The sequence below is a fragment of the Mercenaria mercenaria genome, chromosome 18 (genome assembly GCF_021730395.1).
Source record: "Mercenaria mercenaria strain notata chromosome 18, MADL_Memer_1, whole genome shotgun sequence".
Taxonomy (NCBI): Eukaryota; Metazoa; Mollusca; class Bivalvia; order Venerida; family Veneridae; genus Mercenaria; species Mercenaria mercenaria.
The window spans coordinates 53,786,463-53,808,232 of record NC_069378.1 but is presented as its reverse complement, the minus strand read 5'-3'; the positions used below and the strand labels follow the sequence as shown (position 1 = coordinate 53,808,232).

At 32.9% G+C, this 21,770-nt stretch overlaps 1 protein-coding gene across 6 annotated transcripts in view; it reads left to right on the top strand.

The window, feature by feature from the left end:
- The window catches only part of LOC123537912 (melatonin receptor type 1A-like), an 81,588-nt gene extending 59,818 nt beyond the window's left edge, over window positions 1–21,770 (top strand). For 5 of the 6 annotated variants that reach the window (XM_045321824.2, XM_053530023.1, XM_045321827.2 and 2 more), the window contains 4 exons: window positions 11,942–12,062; window positions 14,576–14,696; window positions 18,029–18,330; window positions 21,164–21,770. In XM_045321824.2, the coding sequence (XP_045177759.2) occupies window positions 11,942–12,062; window positions 14,576–14,696; window positions 18,029–18,330; window positions 21,164–21,582 (963 nt within the window). In that variant the 3' untranslated portion in view covers window positions 21,583–21,770. Of the gene's footprint in view, window positions 1–11,941; window positions 12,063–14,575; window positions 14,697–15,885; window positions 16,992–18,028; window positions 18,331–21,163 lie in introns of those variants that run through there. The other variant, XM_053530024.1, reaches the window with a different exon arrangement.

Sequence of the window (21,770 nt, the reverse complement as noted above, 5' to 3'; positions counted from 1 at the left end):
TAAAAGAAGCCTTTATATATGGTAGAGTAAACGAAACTTATTACGGTTATCTTTTTATATAAAGCTGGGTTAATGAAGTTTGTCACTGTTATCCTTTTATACAGCTTGGGGTAAATGAAGCTTACGACCATTACCCTTTTATGTAAGGTAGGGTAAATGAAAGTTGTTGAAGTTAAGGTAAAAGAAGCCTTTTATATATGGTAGAGTAAACGAAACTTATTACGGTTATCTTTTTATATAAGTTAGGGTAAATGAAGCTTGTCATGATTAAACTTTTATATAAGTTAGGGTGATTGAAACTTTTTATTACTATCTTTTTGTAAATGTAAGGATAAGGAAAATATGTTGTTATTATTCTATTATATTAGACTGTGTGAATGGAACTTATGAATATCCTTCCGTCGTAAGTTAGAAAATGGTTATATTTTAAACAAAGTATTTATCAAAAGACAATACGGAAGTTATTTCGTTTATATGAGATATTTAAACTTTTCTTATATACCCAGTACTTAGTTATTGATATATAATACCTATTTCATCATTCTAATATCATAACAAATATAGATGCATAGCATATGAGACCATAAACAAGAAAATGTTCAAATAAAAACGACTTAAATAAGGCTTGAATTCATACTGAAATGTGTCATTCCTCGGGCAAAAAGTAACTTTATGAAAAAGAATGAAATCTAGATTGATATCTGCAATTTTGAGTTTGGACTTCCCTTTATGAGGTAACAGATATATGTTCTTTATTTTTTTTCTGAATAACAAAGTCGTCTTTTTTCTCATATGAATCCAGCTTTCTTTACTGTGTCAATATTTATCTTAATATCTCTAACTCGTTTCATTTGTTGAAAGTTTTACGTTGTGATATTATCTTTACAATTTCTACCGCGATCTTAACCTGAAAAATGATACAGATATATTGAAACTTTATCTTTCTTGACGGGTTAAAAAGAATATATATATGAAAATTAATGATAACAGTTGCGGGTTACAAATGCTACAAATAGAACAAAATCGTATGTACTGCAATGAAAAATCTATTTCTGTAAATGTTTAAAACAAATGTTCTTCATCAAGTGATGATATATATTTTTATGATTTTGCGAACCTGTGATTAAGAAAAATCTATCTGCAAAATATTTTAAAACTGTTAGTTCTCTTTCAACTGTTCTATTAAATGGTTAATTTGAAGCCAGATATATATATAAGGTGTTTTGCGAGATATGACTGAACGAATTGCAAAATAGACGAAGATCCCGTACGATACGTACAAGAACGTTTGCATGCACCCTGCCGTAAACGAAACATTTCTATCAAGTATATATGATTGACATATACACAAATGTATGTGAGCCGCACCATGAGAAAACCAACATAGTGCATTTGCGACCAGCATGAATCCAGAACAGCATGCGCATCCGCATCCGCGCAGTCTGTTCAGGATATATGCTGTTCGCTTTCGAAGCCTATTGCAATTAGAAAAACCGTTAGCGAACAGCATGGATCCTGACCAGACTGCGCGGATGCGCAGGATGGTCTGGATCCATGCTGGTCGTAAACGCACTATGTTGGTTTTCTCATGATGCGGCTCATATAGACAAACCCAAGAACAAAAGAGAGACATATAGTGACAGATTTGGGTAAGATCTGCTGTATTACTTTTGTCTAACTGAAATTATAAAGAACTAATTATATGGGACGAAATTACACAACTGATACATATTTCGACAATGCGTTTAATACATCATGTATAATATTGATGAACAGCAAGCCCCGTGTTCACAAAACATTTTTCGGTCTCAGCTGAGTTTGAGTTTGAAATTTTAATATCAATTTTACTAAAACTTCAAGACTTGATTCCAACTGAAACTGACCATCACTACTGAAAAGTCATTTGAAAATTTTTATTAACTTGAAATTTAGTTTTAAACATGCTATTTAGATATAAATGACAAATAAAGTTTCATTATCAAACTCAGCTGAGACTGAAAATGTTTTGTGAACACGGGGCCAGACCTATTTAGAATATACGCCTAAGAAATTCCTATTTGAAAGTGAACCAATGTTGTGATCAGTTCAAACAAAAAAGCCATGATTTATTTGATTTCAGAGTCAGGTATTCCATTTAGTAAAGTGCTTAACAGGTGATATGCCTCGCCGACGATCTACCATCCAGTTGATCTAAAAATATCATTATTAACTGTTCTGTAACACTCTCTAATGGCTGGAAAATATTTCTGTATATCTATCAGATTTAATCATCGGAGTTGCCGAACGCATATGAAGTTTTTACAGTTCCAACTCAATATCAAGCATGCTTGCGATTTTAAAACTGAGACCAGATGGATTTCCATGACATGAGGTTGTCCTTTTAAAATGGCAGCTATTTATGTCAATAGATGGTTGGGTCAGCCAGTTTTGTTCAACAGGAAATGTGTGAGTTATGGTATCTAGTAATGAAACAGTCGCAGAATATATTAATGTAACCAAATCAGCTAAAAACTTGACAATAACGGTCATCCAACAGGTGTATTAGAGCTATAGTTCTCCGATGCGACTTTCAACAAAATGTATGGTGAAAATGAAGTTGAGGATAATAATAATTATAGTAATAAATTCTTTTTTCAATGAGAATAACACATTTGCTATAGACAGTCTTACACCACAGTGGTCCTCAAAAATGTTATGTTTAAACATTCTATCATTAGAATGCAACATATGATATGAATTAAAATAAAGTATTATGAACAAATGAACAAACTGATCATAAGTGGCAGAAATGTGACAGAAATTTATTTCTAGGCAACGTCAGAAACTAAAGACACCAACAAAAAAGAAGGAAAAAGAAACTTATTTAAGAAAAGTACATGAAATAGGTGGATTACATTAAAAAGAAGCAGCAACATTGAAATAGGTCTGCAAGAAATTAAATATTGGCAATATCAGAAATAGATTAATGAAAAAATAATACACATTATATGAAAATATAAACATTGCAAAGACAATTTCACTAAGAGATAAGACATAAAGAAGAAAAAGTAATGAAAATATCTAGTGCGCAAGTAAATAGATAAGAAAGCAGTAAATTACAAAATAAATCATGCCACTAAGTATAATTGAGGAACAATTCTAAATTCGATAATGATAATGAACACATTCTTCAAAATCTATATAAAAATGATAATTTTCATGGAAGTAATAATTTCTATCTCGACGAAAGAACAGTGTATTCACATCCAAAGATATTGTGGATGATATTGTAAATGGTGGTGGCTAGAGAGAATCACATAAATCAGGAAAACGAAGAGATATAACAGGATATTTCACTGGAGGCCATCTTACCCCTATTGCTGTCTCCAATGTGGTGTGGACCAGGAGGCTAAGTCAAGGTTATAACGACAACATGTAAATTATGTTTGATTAAAGAACTAGGGAAGATGAACAGAACATAAAGTGACTGCTAACAGAGTTTCATTTAAGATATTTTCTAAATTAGCTAAAAATATCAAAATATCTGATTTCAAAAGGGAATGCATTGCACATCTTGTGACCTCCAACCGAGAATGATCTGTGACAGTCATATATAGTTGATCTATAACTTCTGAGATGTTCACTTATGACCAATCTTATGTTTCTGTTGTAAACATAGAAAACAGTTGTGATCAATTTATTAATGTATTGCGGTGTCAAATTATTAAGTGATTTATAAGTTAGTACAAATGTGTGATAGCTAACTCGTTTATTGATTAATAGCCACCCCAAGTTCTTGAATATGTCCACCGAGGGTGTCATAATGTCAGTTTTCAGAATCATCCTCGCATTACATTTTCAATCTGTCGATGATGCAGGCAGATGTACCACTCATATTCAAATAGAAGAAGAATAAGTAAATTATAATATGCAGATAAAAATCCTATTTGTACACATTTTGAGAGCAGTTTCAGTATTATTATTTAACGTGAAATATTGATAAAGAGTTGTACTAATAAACTTTGATAATGTTGCTGCTGAGTCCAATAAGTCCAGGGGTGTTCAAAGATAATCCGTCATAAAATTATTTTGGGTCTATATTGCAAAGTACGTGTAGTTATTAGTTACCTGCATTGGAAAATAAACAGTGTTGATTGTCAACTGCCGCGTTATTAAAGTTTATTAATACAGATATAACATATATACAACATATAAATACATTATACGACAGTTGGCACCCCGAAGTGTGACTTGATATTTCTTAATTTGCATTTTCTTGTGTGGTAAAACCCCCTTTTAATATTCTATTCGCCAGCATGTAACTAAATAAAGGTCAATAATCACACATTGTTTTGACCAACGTCACTGCCTTATAACACTCCCCCAAAGATATCTAAACTAAATAACACAGATTAAGTTTGCGTCCTTTCGATCAGGAACTGTTGATTCCCAATTTGTTCATTAGTTGATGAAATTGGATGTGAAACATTTCACAAAGAAACTAATTTAAGTTTTATTTTTGGTATTTTCGTTATTTTAGTTTTGCAGTCACGTGATATGTACCTGATAGATTTTGTGCGATGAATATGGATGCATGCACATATTTTAAACAGGCTTGTGACAGTTGATTCCTTTACACATGATATACCACAGTTTTTAACGTACTGATTGCAATTACCTAGTATTACTTGAACAGTTTCAAAATCCAGATGCCAGTTGATTTACCCAGTCGATACACTCAAATCATTTTCCTTATCTCCAATCATGGTGACCATTACAGAAGTATGGCACATTATTTGCTCAGACATTATCTAAAGAGCTTCACAGAATAGCTTGTAGTTTGTATAAGAATTATCATTTTATTTTGGATACACAACACATTCAAAGGCACGGGTTTCTATTGACAGTTGGGCTTCTGTGCTGTCAATATTTTATCTCATATTAACCATGACTGAATATGAAAATTAAGTGTAACATAAGACCAGAATGTAAATAATATGGCAAAAAAATATGTTAAAGCGACACCGGCTTTGCGGGTATCTCATTAGTTCGGCCTTTAATGGTGTTCTCTTGATGCAGATACACGGGCAACATGTGTTTAAATGCAAACTAGATCATGTAGATTGTTAAGCTTACTTTTTAAAACGAATTTACACGAAGATATTTTTGTGTGTATACGTACCGTGTGATACATTATGGAATACCTGGCGGCGATAATCTGTAATTTTTGGAACATGGTTGAGATAGAGTCGGCTTTATTGGCCGTGCATATGTTGAAGCTCTCTAGTTGTGCTGTCACTGACTTTTCAAAGACGTTGATCATTCCTCATATAATAATAATTATGTTTGTTGTGTTCTTTTTGTCACGTTGTCTATGCATATAACTTGAAAATCTATATATACGCTGCTTTTTTACAATACATACTAGGGAAAGGGAGGGACGGAGACATGGGGTGTGGTTAGATATCATTCTATTGGATATATCTTGATGTGTTATATTTTTGAGTATGTTTGTTTTAGCTAGAAAAAGATGAATATTTTACCGACATCATTTCGCATTTTCATGTACTATTGTATGACCAATGAAAAAACGACTCTGTATATTAAGAATTTCAAAGTAGAATCATTTCAAAATAGGAACACATGTCAGATAATTAGTGTTACATCAGCTGTAGTCTTTGTCACATTCATCAGCTACAATATTTCCAAATATTTAAAGTAGTGTCTAATTTTAAGTGTAAATTAAAACTTTTTTTATCACATAATCACAAATACCCTAGCGTATCTTGTAAAGAGCACTATAAAGCAGGTTTAAGCATGAACTAAATGCATTTGTTATTATATTAAACTTAGAGGTAAAGTAACTTCTAATTTAGTTGATAAATCAAATTAATATCCTGGTAGCGTGAACTTGATCTGTTTTTGTTTGTCAAGCTTTTCACTGTTGCAATATGTTGTGTTGTAGATAAAGGTTTAATAAAGAGAAAAGTTTATCATAGACCACAAACATTGAATTCAGAGACAGGATATTTGGAAAAAAAAAACATGTTAAAAATGTAGATATCATTTCCTTCACAGAATTTCAGTAATTAAAAATAATGTATGCAGCAAATCACTTGAAAAATGTCTACATGTATGTAAAGATAATTATCAAAGATACAAATCTTTATTTTGCGTGTATACGAAAATCCAAGCATTCAGAAATTAGTCACATTACATCTACATAACTGAAAACTTTCAATAAAGTATTATGTTACCGGCAATTGTTGGCTTTTCTACATTTACTATGGCTGTGTCCCTGACCCGTAGAACTATACTGGTAATTTTTGAAATTGTAACTACCTTATTGCAGTGCAAAATCTTCGATCTGTCACATAACGGAGTGCTGTCGAAAAGGTTAAGGTTTAATTTTGAGACGTTAACATCAGTTATGTACGGCGGCTGGCGGTATGCATCAACGGCTGGTTTCCGTAAATGTTAAATAATAAAGCTAAAAGTTTTCGGACTACAAGAATTATTGCCATAAAATGTATTATAATTCTAAATTTTGTTAGTTGGACCGAAACCATAATTTTACATTATGTTAAATAAATCGCACTTGTTATACAAAAAGTAAAGGTTAGGGAAAATTTCCAAAAGCACAGAACACAAGTAACACAGTCAGAAAGCGTGTTTTGCCACCGAGCGGTACATGCATGTGTGCAAAATTAAGATTACCTCTAGTAATTTTCTCAAAACAAAAAATGATCAGCTTAGATCACAATTTAAACTTTACCATCAGTAAATATTGTCTATGGATCTCAACAGTTGTGACCAAAACACACTTATTCATACGATGAATTTATTCCAATTGTTTGTGTAAGACAACTGCGGTTGTGTGGGCACTTAAAGCCCTTTTACAAAAGCAGTATTTAACCAAAGTTTAAAAGTTGCTGTTTCTCTTCTTAGTAACGAAATTAAAATATGGAAGAGAAATTGATAATATTTGACGTCCACTAACACAATGCTGATAAGAGGATATTACAGGAGTGTCTTTCCATATTGAACGAGTAGAATAAAATAATACAATGCGTGGCCCTTTTGAGCAATTTACCATTTCCATTCAACAAATTTGATAAAATTTCAATGAGGCAAGACATAAAAGTAACAATCGTTTTATTATTTGTTAGCATCTTTCTGCTAAAACATCGAAATTTCTTTTTTCACTATTAAACATATTTTCAATTAGACCAAAGTTTTGCCATGGCCTGTCACTCCAATGACGTCATCCACACGTAATAATAATCTTCTTCTCTAATACATACTGAAAACAGCAGTATTAATTCAAACATTAATTTTACAAACTTGTAATGATGTTGTAAGTTTGTTGGTTTTGTTTGACAAATTGAAATATTTTTTACAAGCAAGAGTAGGATCGGCATCGCTTTGCTGGTAAATTTCTTCATATGTCATTTAGAAATATTTTAATTACAGGTTACATGATGCAATTTAGTTAGAAAATACATGTATTTAACACATTCCTCGTGGTGGGTACATAAGTGCGACTTCCAAACGAAACAAAAGCCGGATTTTTATAACAGTGAGGAAAACAGAGTAGTTATGAGTTAAACAGATGGAAAGGCTCAACAGAGATTTTTTATCTTATAGATCTACAAATATCATAATTAAGCTGTTTTCTAACTCCAGCTCCGTGGAACGTTAAGATAATTCCGTTCTCCCGTCAAATGCAAAATTGAATTTGTATATAATATCGGAAGCAGTACTCAGAATAGGTGTTTCGGTTTTTAAATTTTGATTTTTAAAGTAGCATACTTTCCCAAACTTGATCTTACAGTTGTAATCAACATGCTAAAACATGCATTTTATCTGATTTACCACGGGTCGTCGTTCAAATGCCAATGTAGCTGAACTATGAACCGTGGTAAATAAGACAATAAACAACGGGAAGAAATTTATTATTTTATAAAGGTATTACATGTTTGTGATAAGATCAATTGTTTGAACAAAGAGTGACGTTTGTAGTAAATACATTAATAAACAATTGATTCAAGATATTTTGACGAATGAACCTACGCAATCATAAACATGCAGTGGTGAGAGTAAACAAATATTGTTGTACGTACTCTAAATTCAATTTCAGTTTCTCTCAGTACGAAGAACAATTTGTACTGAACGAATTATCTTGATGAAATATATGAGGATAACCTCTTTAGAGCAGATAATGATAACGGCAGAGCTTTATTTATAACAGTTTGATAAATGAGGATATTAAATGATATTCTGCTACTTTCAGATTCTGTCGGAAACTCATTTATTAAACATACACACACACACACACACAAAAGCTTTATCTGTTTTACACACCTGATTAGAATTATAACTTGTATCAATTTGTCTCAGTGTTTCATAGGATAAAAACATGTCGGTTTGAAGTCGTTATACATGATCCGCGTTCCCGATTATATAATATGTAACAATATTACTGTATGATGTACCAACTGTCGAAAAATTCAGCTTTATTTTTGACGATAAATTTGAAACTGTATTCTGAATCAGAGTTTTCGACATAAGTATTTCAGATTACAAGTACCATATTAAAGAAATAATTTGTAGGAAAAGAGTGCTTTAACACTATTTATGCACGATGGGCGGTTATACGTCACGAGGGCGCAGCCCGAGTGTATAAATAGTGTTGAAACACGGTCTTGCTATAAATTATTTCACTTCTAATATGCCTTTAATCTAAAACAGTAGATAAAATATAGAGGCGCTCTTTCTTGGTCGCAACAAAAAAGTGGACGTCACCGCATGTTAACGTGACGCCATTCTAGCGTAAGTGTGTTTTAACAGAGAAAAGCATATTAGAATGATATATAATCACAAAAGTATTTTCGTATCATATTTAGAGAGATCTCAGACAACGTACATCTAGCTGATCCGAGGAGGTCTTAGCAAGGTGTAATATGAACATAATTTGTTTAAAGTATTCATGTACTGTACAAGGACTCCGTGCAGCTCAAGTCTTGAAGTATTAAGCTCCCTAGATATGGTTCTGCCACTGACCGTCCTAAGGTGGTGCCCTAATGTAGTCTTTACCAGTTATGTTGTCGGAGTGTGCTTGTTGTGTATCTGCTTTACTTTGTCTTTGTGTCTGTGTATGTATACACGCATACGCTGGTGAGATTTGTTTTGGGAGGCTGATATTTTGTAAGGAGGATTTTCAATTTGGATGGTTGAGATTGTTTTCTTAATTGCATTTTGTAAAGGTATCGTTTTTGTCTTGTACTTTGTTAGTTATCTTCAGTGATGTGTTTTTAATGATCTGCATCAGACGGACCACCGCTGATAGTGTGATGATACTCTATTTTAGTTCTTGGTGTGCGCTAATATAATTTCTGTGCAGTCCACTTCAAACCTGTGTGTTCTTTTGAAATAGGCTCATATAATAAAAAGCTAATTGCAAAACTTATCAAGCTTGCTTTGTGCTTAGAATCTATTGAATCCTTGGAGCAATTTTTGTTGAAGTTCTAGATTCTTGATACGCCGTTACTGTTGTTGATAGATACTGTATTTTCTTGTATTGTTTTGAGCGTGTTTCAATGGTCTTGTTTAACGTTACAGTTTCACAAAAGATGAAAGGTAAGGGTAGATTTCCACATGTCATATTGACGGTCATGCATGTATTTATTCTTTGGAATCGATCTCTGTATAATCGCTTTACGTGCCTATGTGTGAAAAACTAAAAACATTCTTCTTTTTTTTAAATTTCGTGGACATGAAATTTCCTACAAAAAAAGAGAGTTTCTCGGGGACATGAATTCGAGGAGTTAAAATTCTGAAAATATTATAAAAAGAAATATATTTACTTCGATTTAATTTCGAACAAAGACGCAAACAAAGAAAAAACAACACGAAGAAACCGCGAAAGAACAGAAATTTGATACTACCATTTTCAAGCCTTTCACCTGTTTGATCATTGTTCGATTCTGTCTGAAAGCCCAGTATTTCTACATAATATCTTAACTGGATGTGCTAAGAAGTATATAAGTTTGATAGTATACAGTACAACTCTTTCAATTTCCAGGGCCTACACAGTTGAATTGTAAACAAAATTTTAATAAATTAATATCTACGTTGTACAGTGATATGTCGGCTGGGGTGAAAATCTGTTACATATTATTTTAAACCAAAGTAAGAAATATAATGCAAAAACAATTTATTAAAACTAGATCATTGATTTCTTATATAAGTTTTTAATAACTTTTCTTGTTAGAACTGCTATGCATTCATCTTTTCTTTAGCAATTTTGTGCTATATTGAGTCTAAATGAATCAGATATGTTGAGCTGTAAGGCTTGAATCACATTGTCTAAAAGATGTAAGGACATTTACGTCTGAATGTGTATATCTCAAGTGTATACCATGCATGCCGGTAACAAAAATAAATAATTATTAGGGTAAAGTTCAATAACATGATATATTCAACATTCAAACTATAAACAAATATTACTGTTTGATTTTATATACAAAAACCGAAACTCTATCCTGGAAATACAAATACAGTAATCTATAACAGATGGTTATTTCCGATCCAAAAATAGTATAGTGCGTCGTTTGTTTATACAATTTTGATATAAAAGAATTGCAGATGTCATGTTCCGGTATCGCCAGATTGAATTTAAAGTGCAGTAGAGCGGGTAACATTCGCGAGAGTTTATTTTCGCTAATTTTATCAATCAAAGGAACACATCAATACAAAACTGTCGTGAAAATTGGAGTATCATCTCCAATAGTGCGAATAATTTAAAAGCGCGAAATCTCCATTACGCGAATAAGTCTGATACCGATCAAGTCACAAAAATATGGCGCAAAAAATACACGATCAACAGTAATGATACTCTTGAGATTATGAAGATAACGTCTGTATTCTTACTTTCGCCCACACTGTTTCACAATATGACTTGTTTCAGCACTGACGATGTTTTGACATTTTTACTTTATCTTACGCTGGCCCGTCTCTGCATATCCTTAGAAAAATCTTATAAATGGAGCCATATCAACAATCATGTTTCGCGAGCACGGCATAATTTGTTGAAACTTCTGCAACTCAATAAGAATTTGTTTTACATGCCCCACTTACCCGAGAAGAGACTGGATCTACAATAGTAGCACTTCATGAAACGTTAAGCAAAACGAACAATCGAAAATCGAGGCAGCGAAGTGTTGTTATCTGAGCGTGGTTCATCAACAAATGAGCCGCGCCATGAGAAAACCAACATAGTGGTTTTGCGACCAGCATGAATCCAGACCAGTCTGCGCATCCGCGCAGTCTGGTCAGGATCCATGCTGTTCGCTTTCAAAGCCTATATCAATTAGAGAAAATATTATCGAACAGCATGGATCCTGACCAGACTGCGCGGATGCGCAGGCTGGTCTGGATCCATGTTGGTCGCAAAGCCATTATGTTTGTTTTCTCATGGCACGGCTCATATCATATTTCACTTTTTGAAAGATATATCAACATTTAAGAATATATGATAAAAAAGGAAACCATAAACATCCTATACCACGTATTATTCGATACCGGGGCTATACGGGTAAGGTCAATGTTCCCTACACTATATCGCTCTGTACTTTATTAGGCTAACCGAGTCCATTCACAGAGCATCTTTCAGCCTTTGTTGCATAATGAGAGGTGTTTCATTGACCATTCTAATTATTATTTTACAAAATTGTGTGTATATGAATTCATTTCACTATTACCTTTAAGTACAGGCGGTATGAATTCAAACCCTGGTCGTTTTCAGTTTTGTTTACATATTATCATTTAATATACACTGGATTAAAACACAACCAAGCTGCAAGTATGATACGGAAGAAGAACGTTTAGTTACAGAGGATATCAAAGATTGAGAGAAATAGAGCTTAATATATGACTGAATCTCAATATATATATTTTTCAGGTTATTGGAGCCGTCATCAGTTACCGGCCACTCCTGCGTAACAAAGGAAGTATGTTTGTAATAAACCTCGCTATAGCGGACCTGTGTATAACCGGCATTGTGTGTCCAATGAATATGATAGGTATGCATTTATCATCTACATATTTGATTATGAATATAATCCGTAGACAGATCCCGATTTATTGATTTTCAATGGATGAACTTCACCAAAAAGCTAAAACATTTTTCATTAGATGAGATATTCAGATGTTATTTTCGGCAGATATTGTAAACTAAATAAACATTAATCTGTTATGACAGAAAATTTGATCAGGCCACTTTGTGGCTCTGTGATGAAATAAGTATTCAAGATAATTTAAAATGCAACCTTTTGTGTGAATGTCCATTGCATGCTAGTAGTTATTTTATCATGAAAGTTTCAAGTAAAACGTTTGAACCATTTTAAAGAAAATAACGGAAATTGTGTTCCTGGTTGGTCACATGGCAAATTTCCCCATCCACTTTAATATCAATAAAAGTAAGTCAAAACTGGTAACAGTAACACTTGTTAATGAAACTTAATACATGTAGGTATATTGCCATGAAAAATAAGTAAAATTAAAAAAGCATTTTGCGCAGACACCTAACTGGGACCCAGCCCCTTTTATGTAGGTTCTGTATGCTTCTGTATAAGCCAAGTGCCTTTGATAACTTATTTGTTAGGCAATATAACATACATATTCATATTCATATCTAAACTGTTCCATTGTAAACTGTTAGTCAGAAATGTAGTCACTTCCTGGTACAAAAAAAACCTGGGGTAATTTTGTAAAAGTTTCTCTTTAGGTATTGGCTTTATATTTGTAAAAAAATATCTGCCACAATTCACCACATTGCAGTGTTATTGATATGTGAACAATGGAGAGGATATAAGCTTTCATTCCGACTAACAAAAACAAACAATCAAACAAAACATAAAACGCATTAGAAAAACAGGAACTAGACAAAAAGGGAGGAAAAAATCAACGCATGACGCATGTTCATCCAGGCTAACAAACAGTATTGTTTGGTTATACAGCTGTTTGAAAATTGCGTTTCTTTTCACATTTTGGCAGTTGTATACATTAACTTTAGACCTACTGTCTTAATCTTTTATAGAATATATATATTGTATATTTATTTTCTTTTAAAGAGCAAATTCCTCTAAGGTTATTTTAAATATTTTTGGGATTTTTCAACAGCGTAAAGTCATTACTATAGTAGGGAATAATATAATAATGTTTTATTTTATTGAACTATTTTGCATTACACTGCCTCTTCGTAGCGAGATATCATGTGAAAGTATGCTTCATTTATGTTTTATTGTCTTTAAAGGTTGCCTTTTTTCGACATCCTATGGAAATAAAATCATAAATCCTGCTTAAGTGTAACTTACGCAAATACACGCATCTCGCCATCTATATTTTCTGGTCCTTTGTGATCATGGAGTCGATTCAATAGATGTGTAATAGAGTTCCGCTTAAGCTAGGGGGCGTGAGAGGTATTGCACATTAAATTACCTCTAATGAACAGAGTCGATCAAACCGAGTCTGCTAATATTTTTCTTGGTTGCATTTTATGATTCCAAATGATCTTTTAAAAGATTTTATTAAGTATCACAACAGCAATCATTAAGTGTCGTGTTGCGGCTGTAAAATGTCTCACCCGTACCTTGATTCAGTGTTGTTATATTTTCTGATCTTTTGGGATCATGATGTCCATTCAACAGGATCTTTTAACAAATTTTATTACATTTATCTTTAAAGTTATTTGTTCACTATTCTTTGAAAAGATCGAATATTTCTATTTATATATAAGTAGATTTAAAATGTATATCTGGTATTGAGAAATGATACAAAATTAAACTCATAGCGTTTTGCATCTTTCGAATCTTTGTTTTTATACTTTACAAGGGTTTTTGTAAACCCTTTTGTAAAATAAGGTGATGTATAGAATAACTTTAAAATTTAAGATTTCAGCAAATTTGTTTTTGTTTATTTGGGTAAGCGCCGCAACAATAATGCCCCTCCATGCATGATTTCATCACGAGTTCGTACTTTGGTAGAACCACATACCTTCTGCAAACCAGCTGTATTGCTTCCTCACATGAAGAATTCTACGTCCCGAGTGAGGCTCGGACCTACATCGGTGAGGGACATGTGTTTGAACTCTGCGACCTACGCTACTCGGCTACGGAGGCCTCATACAATTTCAGCAAAATGATAATTAAAGTTGCGTAAATAGAGGATATTACATGAGTGTCTTTTCATATTGAATTTATTAAACGAGTTGAATAAAATAATAAAATGCGAGGCTCTGCCGAGCATTTTATCAATTTTATTCCACGAGTTTAATAAATTCAATGTGGAAAGTCACAAAATGTAATATTCTTTTTATCACATGTTAACCTTTCCCGCCGGAACATCAAAAATTCTACTTTCTTTTACTATATAAACAAATCAATTTGACCGACGTCTCCTACACTATAAATGACGTCGACGTCAAAGTTTTATTACACTAGTGTATTATCATTTTTATTTAATGACTTTATTACACTCCCGCGACGTAAAACATGTGATAAATGTGTCTTTCTTCAGTAACCATTTTCGTTTTCAGGTGTGACAAAGGGACCTCGTTTCTTTTTGGATAAAGTTCAACTTTGTAATTTACTAGGGAGTATTTGTACAGTCAGTTGTATTGTGTCCATGCTGTCAATAGCGGCAGTAGCTGTCAATAGGTAAGATCCAGATGACTTTGTATTTGTTTTTCTGTTTTGTTGTATGTTGGTAATATGACCCTCAGTGAACTAGCTTCATGCATGTTTTGCTTTTTATTTCATTTTCATTTTAAGTTATTGTCTATATCATATTTCAGTCAATTGAAATGCTTTTGAATAAAAACTAAGTATTTTTTTTATATTTTGTATGATACTTATTATAAGCATTATTTTGCAAGGCTCTTTTGTTCGTTTATTTCCTTTAGTATTTTTCTGTGTTTTTTTTTTATTTTCTACATATGCTTGTTGTCAATATGTATTGCAGTGCTCTGTAATTTCTAGCACGTTTTCACATCCATTAAACATCGCAAAACGTTTTTGTCCATAAAAGAGATAATAAAAGCTTAAATCTGAAAAGGGATGTACACACTACTGGAATTAGAAAACTGCCCAGTCGTGAAAGGGTAATCAGATATTAATTTTATACTTGATATAAAAATAATTTCGATCTGTCTATAAACAACCATATGGAATTTAAGCCATTTATCTAAATATAACACAAAAGTATGACCTTATAAATTTATTTTTAACTTTCATACATTTGTACAATTTTCAGAACTTTTATCTAAACTTTTCTGTAAGAAATCAATAGTATTTGATGATATAGCTTTAAACCATTTTAAAACTGACATCGAAAACATGTACACAAATTTTTTAACTATACGTCAAGCATTTTTTCTGGATTAAAAGAATATAGAATTGAACTGAAATAATTAGAAAACCTTATTTAATATGTTTTGACAGACGTCTCTTACCTTGCATCAAACGTTCCTTATGAGACATTACACACAAATTTAGTATCTAAGAAACTTTGCGCCATTCTGTTTGGCCTTAATGAGTTGATAATCATCAATCTAACCCTTGTCATGCTGGACACGATTGATTCTGCCTTTGCAACCAGTGTAGATCATGCAGTCTGATCATGATCTGCACTGTTTGCCAATCAGTCAGTATCCTTTGATAATCACCCCTTTTAACAGCTAATGGAACTGTCCAAATTAAAAGATGGAAACGTTCATTTTAGAAATTTAGCAGGGTAGGGGATAACGTTTACTGCAGCAGATGGAATGTTACAACCAGATAATGAAATGTTTTGTTAAGCTCTGCTATAATCCTTCAGGTATTTATTAGTTAAACTTTGTATTTACAGAGCCATACAAATATGCAAGCATTTCTCTTACGAAAGAATATTTACACAGAAAAAGACTGTAAGTTATTGCATTGCCATATGGCTGTGTACGATCTTACTCGATCTTCCAAACTGGCTTGGAATAGGCGGACACACATTTGCGTTGAAGGAAATGGGTTGCACTTTTGATAGAGTTGCAAACTACACTTACACCGTCATTCTTACAGTTATGACGATTGCATTTCCTATGACAATAGTGTTTACGTCATACCTTACCATTCTGTGTTACGTCAGATCAAAACGAGAAAATTTTGAAAAGAATTTTGGAAACCTGCCAAAACAAAGAAAACACGATGAAGTACAATTCAGTATTACATTATTTATTGCATTTTTAGCCTTCTTACTGTGTTGGAGTTTATACATGATAGCAGTTCTAATAGACAGATATGACGAGTGGCCGAAACAAGTGTATGTATTCGGTACTTTATTTGGACATAGTAACAGTTGCATGAATCCAATTATATATGCTTATTTTAATGAAAGATTCCGAAGAGGGTACAAAGTGTTCATTAAAAAGTTGTGTTGTCGGAAGGTTACAAAGGAGCCGTTTTTAAGAGATGCACATTTTATAAGTACCATAAAATCTTCGAAAAGGTCAACAAGTTCAGACATGTCAACGTCCTGCAAAAGAGCCGACGTCGATGACATCAATGTACAATTATGATCAACATGTAACAATTGTGACACTGCAACGCAAAAGTTATTAAAATACATGTATCTTGTTCAAGTTATTTTTGGGCGTTGATTAATTTATTTACTGATAGCCAGTTGGTGCCATTGGTGGCTTTCATTTCTCCATAATCAGATTTTAATCTGTAATCATACTAGTCACTTGCAGATTTAATTTCGTTTAATAAACTGCTCAAAACATAAATTTAGAAATATTATTTTTCATATAAAAAATGTTTTCCTATTTTTATCTAATAATAAATTCATAGTCTTATCGTATTATATGTTAGTATTTAAATGCTGATTATGTTGATACAAGATATGTAGATTTGAGTTTGAGGATTGAATTGATGTATCACAGTCCTAAACTAAATAATATATTAAACAACATGAAACTATTTAGCTTTTAAGTCTTGTTTACATGTGAAAGCGATATATGGTTTAATCTATGACAGAAATCACTTTGTAGCACACCTAGCCTTGAACAGAAAGTCTTGTGTGTAACAGGAAGATCTTGGAAGTAACGTAACTAAAACTATGTAAAGTATTTCTTGTCTTAATACAGACTATGAAGCGAAAGATAAATCTAAGTTAAAAATGTCAAAGAAAGGCTCAGAAATGTAAAATAATTCTATATTATAATTTTACAAAACTGCAGTCCATTGTATGTTTTCTTGATCATCTTACAGCTTTCTTTTATCATTTTATAGCAGCATGTCAGGAAGTGTATTCATGTCTGGCTTTCAGTATTGTCTAAATCATTTTGCATGTGATGTTGTAATTATGTTCCTACAAGGTAAGATAGAACTTATACATTGTTGTCAGTTAATTTTTGTTTGGCAACAACGTTTTATGTTTCATTTTTTTATACTTTATGGCAAATTCATCTGTTAACATGTAATGCAAAGTTATCGTTTCCTTTTTATGGAAAGCTTAAATTTGTAAGAACAAACAAGAAAACCATTCCTTTTCTGATAAGGTGACCTTTTCAGCAATCGAATGATTCTACACGCACGATTTCCAGGGTTTCTCTTAGAAATGTCTTTGATTTGTTAAAGTCAGACACCATTCTGTCGAACAGTGTGAACGGTTTGAAAATCTTTAATGCATATGTTGTTTTCGTTATCGTGTTGTATTTTTTAAATATGTATCTTTTTGTACCTTTCATGTAACTGAAAGTTTAAGATCATTGCATTCATGTGTTAAACGTCATACTAGAAAATGAGACAAAGCAAAAATCACTTAAAAGTTCTCAGGAGAAAGTTTGTCGAGAAAATATTTTGCCGATAATCATACTCACTTTTAAACCATGAAGAAAGTTTTGTTTAAACAAGAGCGATATTTGTGATGATTTAAAGTCGTAACACTGCAATTATTTAAAAAAATGAAATATAGACATATGTATTATGTTACTCAGACGTAAGATTTATTTCAGACTCATTCAGATCTGCAAGTTCTTTTTGTATCATCGGATCTTCACACACAAGAAGACTATCTTATACTGCGTTTCGTTATGGTTGTTGGCGATTGTAATGGACCTTCCAAACTGGCTAGGATGGGGCGGTCATACCTTTGGCTTGAAAGAGATGGGTTGCACATTTGACAGGATAGCCAACCATTCTTACACAATATTTTTGGCCACCATGTCTATCGCAGTTCCCATGATAATTGTACTGACGTCATATTTGATAATAATTCTGTACGTGCGACACTGCCGAATGGAACTAAAACAAATAGGTAAGATAGTAAAAATAATCCACAAGACCTGTTGGAAACAGGTCAAACTCTAACCATTTTTTACACGACAATATAATTTTGATATTTATTCTTCATAAAGTGGATCTAGCTAATACAACCAATCCGAATGATAAAAAGTACATATATTTCATATTTGTTTTAATTTTCAATTGCAATGAATAAGTTTTTTAATATTTGAAAAAAAAAAATCATGGCACGGCACTTGCAAGCTGAGGTAAATCAAATCTGTTAGAAAAACATGTAAAGGTAAAGAACGTAAGCAACAGATAGCAGACTAAGTCATATACGGTTCAATAAAGTATGCAACACCTACATTTTATATCACGTCATCTTTCACCTGTTTAAACTGCACTGTAAATTCTGCTGTTGTTAATGACAATCATATATACAATGTACAAGAAGACCCCTTTGGAAGAATTAAACGCATCCGTGCAAACAAATAACAGTCTGAGTTCGGTCTAAATTGGTCATGACAGATAATGGAACGTGCAACATCGATCACTCCCAAGTGGAACTCTGTTATAAAAAAAACAAAACAAATCGACTCCATGATCCCTGAGTATCAGACATGGCACATGGTACATTTCTACAAAGCGAACTTTTATGCCACCACAAGTCTTTTTTCTATACAAAAGGGTGCCTCTCAATCATCTTTGCGAAACGTAAATAAATATTTCTCGCAAGCAAATCTTTCTATTTTCAACATATTGTCAGGTATGCTTCATAAAAGTATATTTACAGAAGCAGATTTGTATGTTTAGCGTTGTATAGAAAACATTTACGGGAACACAAATGGGAAAGGAAATAATTTAATCATAAATATAATTATATCTTAATGCAAGTAGTTGATATTTTATACTACTTGTTATTAAAAGGAAAGGGGAAAGAATGTCATAACTTTGCTGCAAAGCAATTAATACTGCCAAAAACTAATCACTGTGCATTTAATTGTAACAGAAACGAATCTTACGTGCAAAGAGATTTTATAAGTCTACGATCGTTTATATAATTATTATTTTGAACAAAAACATATTTCATGCATTTTATTTTCGCAAATGTTGGCAACAAGCAAAATTTATTTTAATAATATTCAAGGCAATAAATCGAACTTCTGCATTGAAATATAAGTAAATATTTGTTTACTGTAGCATGTTACTGGAGTGGATAATATTAATCAAGAAATCAAAATTTTAGCAAAATTCATATTTAAAAACACATGAACATTTACATCATACAGTTTATGTTAACATAAAATTAACAAGTGTATGTGTATTAACAGTTTTGTTTGTTTGTTTGTTTTGGGTTTAACGCCGTTTTTCAGCAGTATTTCAGTCATTTAACGGCGAGCAGTTAACCTAACCAGTGTTCCTGGATTCTGAACCAGTACAAACCTGTTCTCCGCAAATAACTGCCAACTACCCCACATGAATTATCAGAGGTGGAGGACGAATGATTTCAGACACAATGTCTTTTATCAAATCGTCACGGAAAACATATGCCCCGCCCGGGGATCGAACTCGCGACCCCGCGATTTGTAGACCAACGCTCTCCCTACTGAGCTAAGCGGGCGGGTCTTGTATTAACAGTACTATGCATTATGTTCATAATAGTACACACATAGTATACATGTACATGTATACATAAAAACGGTATAAATTTGTACTACCTCTAAAAACTGATTTTTTTGTCAATCAACTGTTACTGCTTGGCATTCAATCATAAATGTAGCTCTACATATAAACTTAATTTATATATTTAGTAAAGTGAAGACATTTGATGATGGTTTTATACTGAATATAGATATCAAAAGCTGAAATATTTAATTGAATGCTGGCCATTGGAAATCCTGAAATAATAATCATCACTACTGTATGCAACGTGATGTTGTACATTAACTGTACAACGTCAAATGAGCCGTGCCAGGAGAAAACCAACATAGTGCATTTGCGACCAGCATGGATCCAGACCAGTCTGCGCATCCGCACAGTCTGGTCAGGATCCATGCTGTTCGCTTTCAAAGCCTATTGCCATTAGAGAAACCGTTAGCGAAGAGCATGGATCCTGACCAGACTTCATGGATGCACAGGCTGGTCTGGATCCATGCTGGTCGCAAATGGCCTATGTTGGTTTTCTCATGGCGCGGCCCAAATATTAAAACATCTTGACTAGTTTTGAATTCTTAGTCAGAAACGATTTCGGAAGAGGTATTTGCCATTGTAAATTTGCCTATAAAAGTTTTAAATTTTCGGTTTTGTCTTATTTGTCGATTGATCTCTATAAAACTGTTGAGGATATCGCAGTAAGTGCAAATGAGACATTTCCACCAATTAAACTTAAATAATATAAATCCGATGAAAAACGTTCATTGGTAAGAACTTTACATAGGGAGAAATAAAGTTTAATAAAGGTTTCGCTATAAAATTGGCTTTACCAAAGTTATCGTAAATTTTCAAAAGGACCATACTACCAGTCCTTGGAAAATTTTGTCTGGGGTATACATGTATCTACATCATTCAAAAGACTGTCGCACTTCACATATATCTTTGTTATTGGTTTTGTGGATCAAACAGACAGTAGTTATTCCTTCTGCAAATCATGTTTTACTGACCCAGTGATATAGTATGAAGCTAGGACCAGGCTTGTGGAAACATAGAACATGGATGTGTAACCTGTTAAATCCAACCGTTAGATTAGGTGTATACTAATGACTACACGTGACTGCATGCGGAATAATTGTACTTCATGTAGTTAAATATGCTTCAAATTGTGAGATTCTCCATAATTATGAGGAATTATTCTTATACTTTTCCAGGCAGCATGTCGAAGAAGAGGTTAAAAGATGAAATCCAGTTTGCAGTTACATTATTTGTATCATTCATCGCCTTCGTAATTAGCTGGACTCCCTACATGATAGCAATCTTGTTTGACTACAAGGACCTCTGGCCAAAGCAGGTTTATGTGGCTGGAACGCTTCTAGGACACAGCAACAGCTGTTTTAATCCAATAATATATGCTTTAGCATGTGTGAGGTTCAGGAAGGGGTATTATGTGTTCCTGCATAAAATATTCTGTTTGAAAATTACAAAAGACAGTTACATAAATGATTCTAAAAACGGGACCACACTAAAATTTACGAGTAAAAGTAAAAGCCCAGTATCTACTCCTATTCTTGACAGATCTGCGAGAATTCAGGACGTTCGTTTATATAAACAGAATGTAAGATCTTGGTAGACATCTGGAAACATACTGTATATATTCTGAAAAACTTCAAAATATATAGGTAACAATTTTGCACAGTATGTCAGCATTGCTAACAAATCAACAATCATGATGACTGTATGATGTACGTGTAGATATACTTTGCCCATGCATGTTCTTATTTTAAAAACGATCGACCAATAAGTCTATTCTAAACTGTA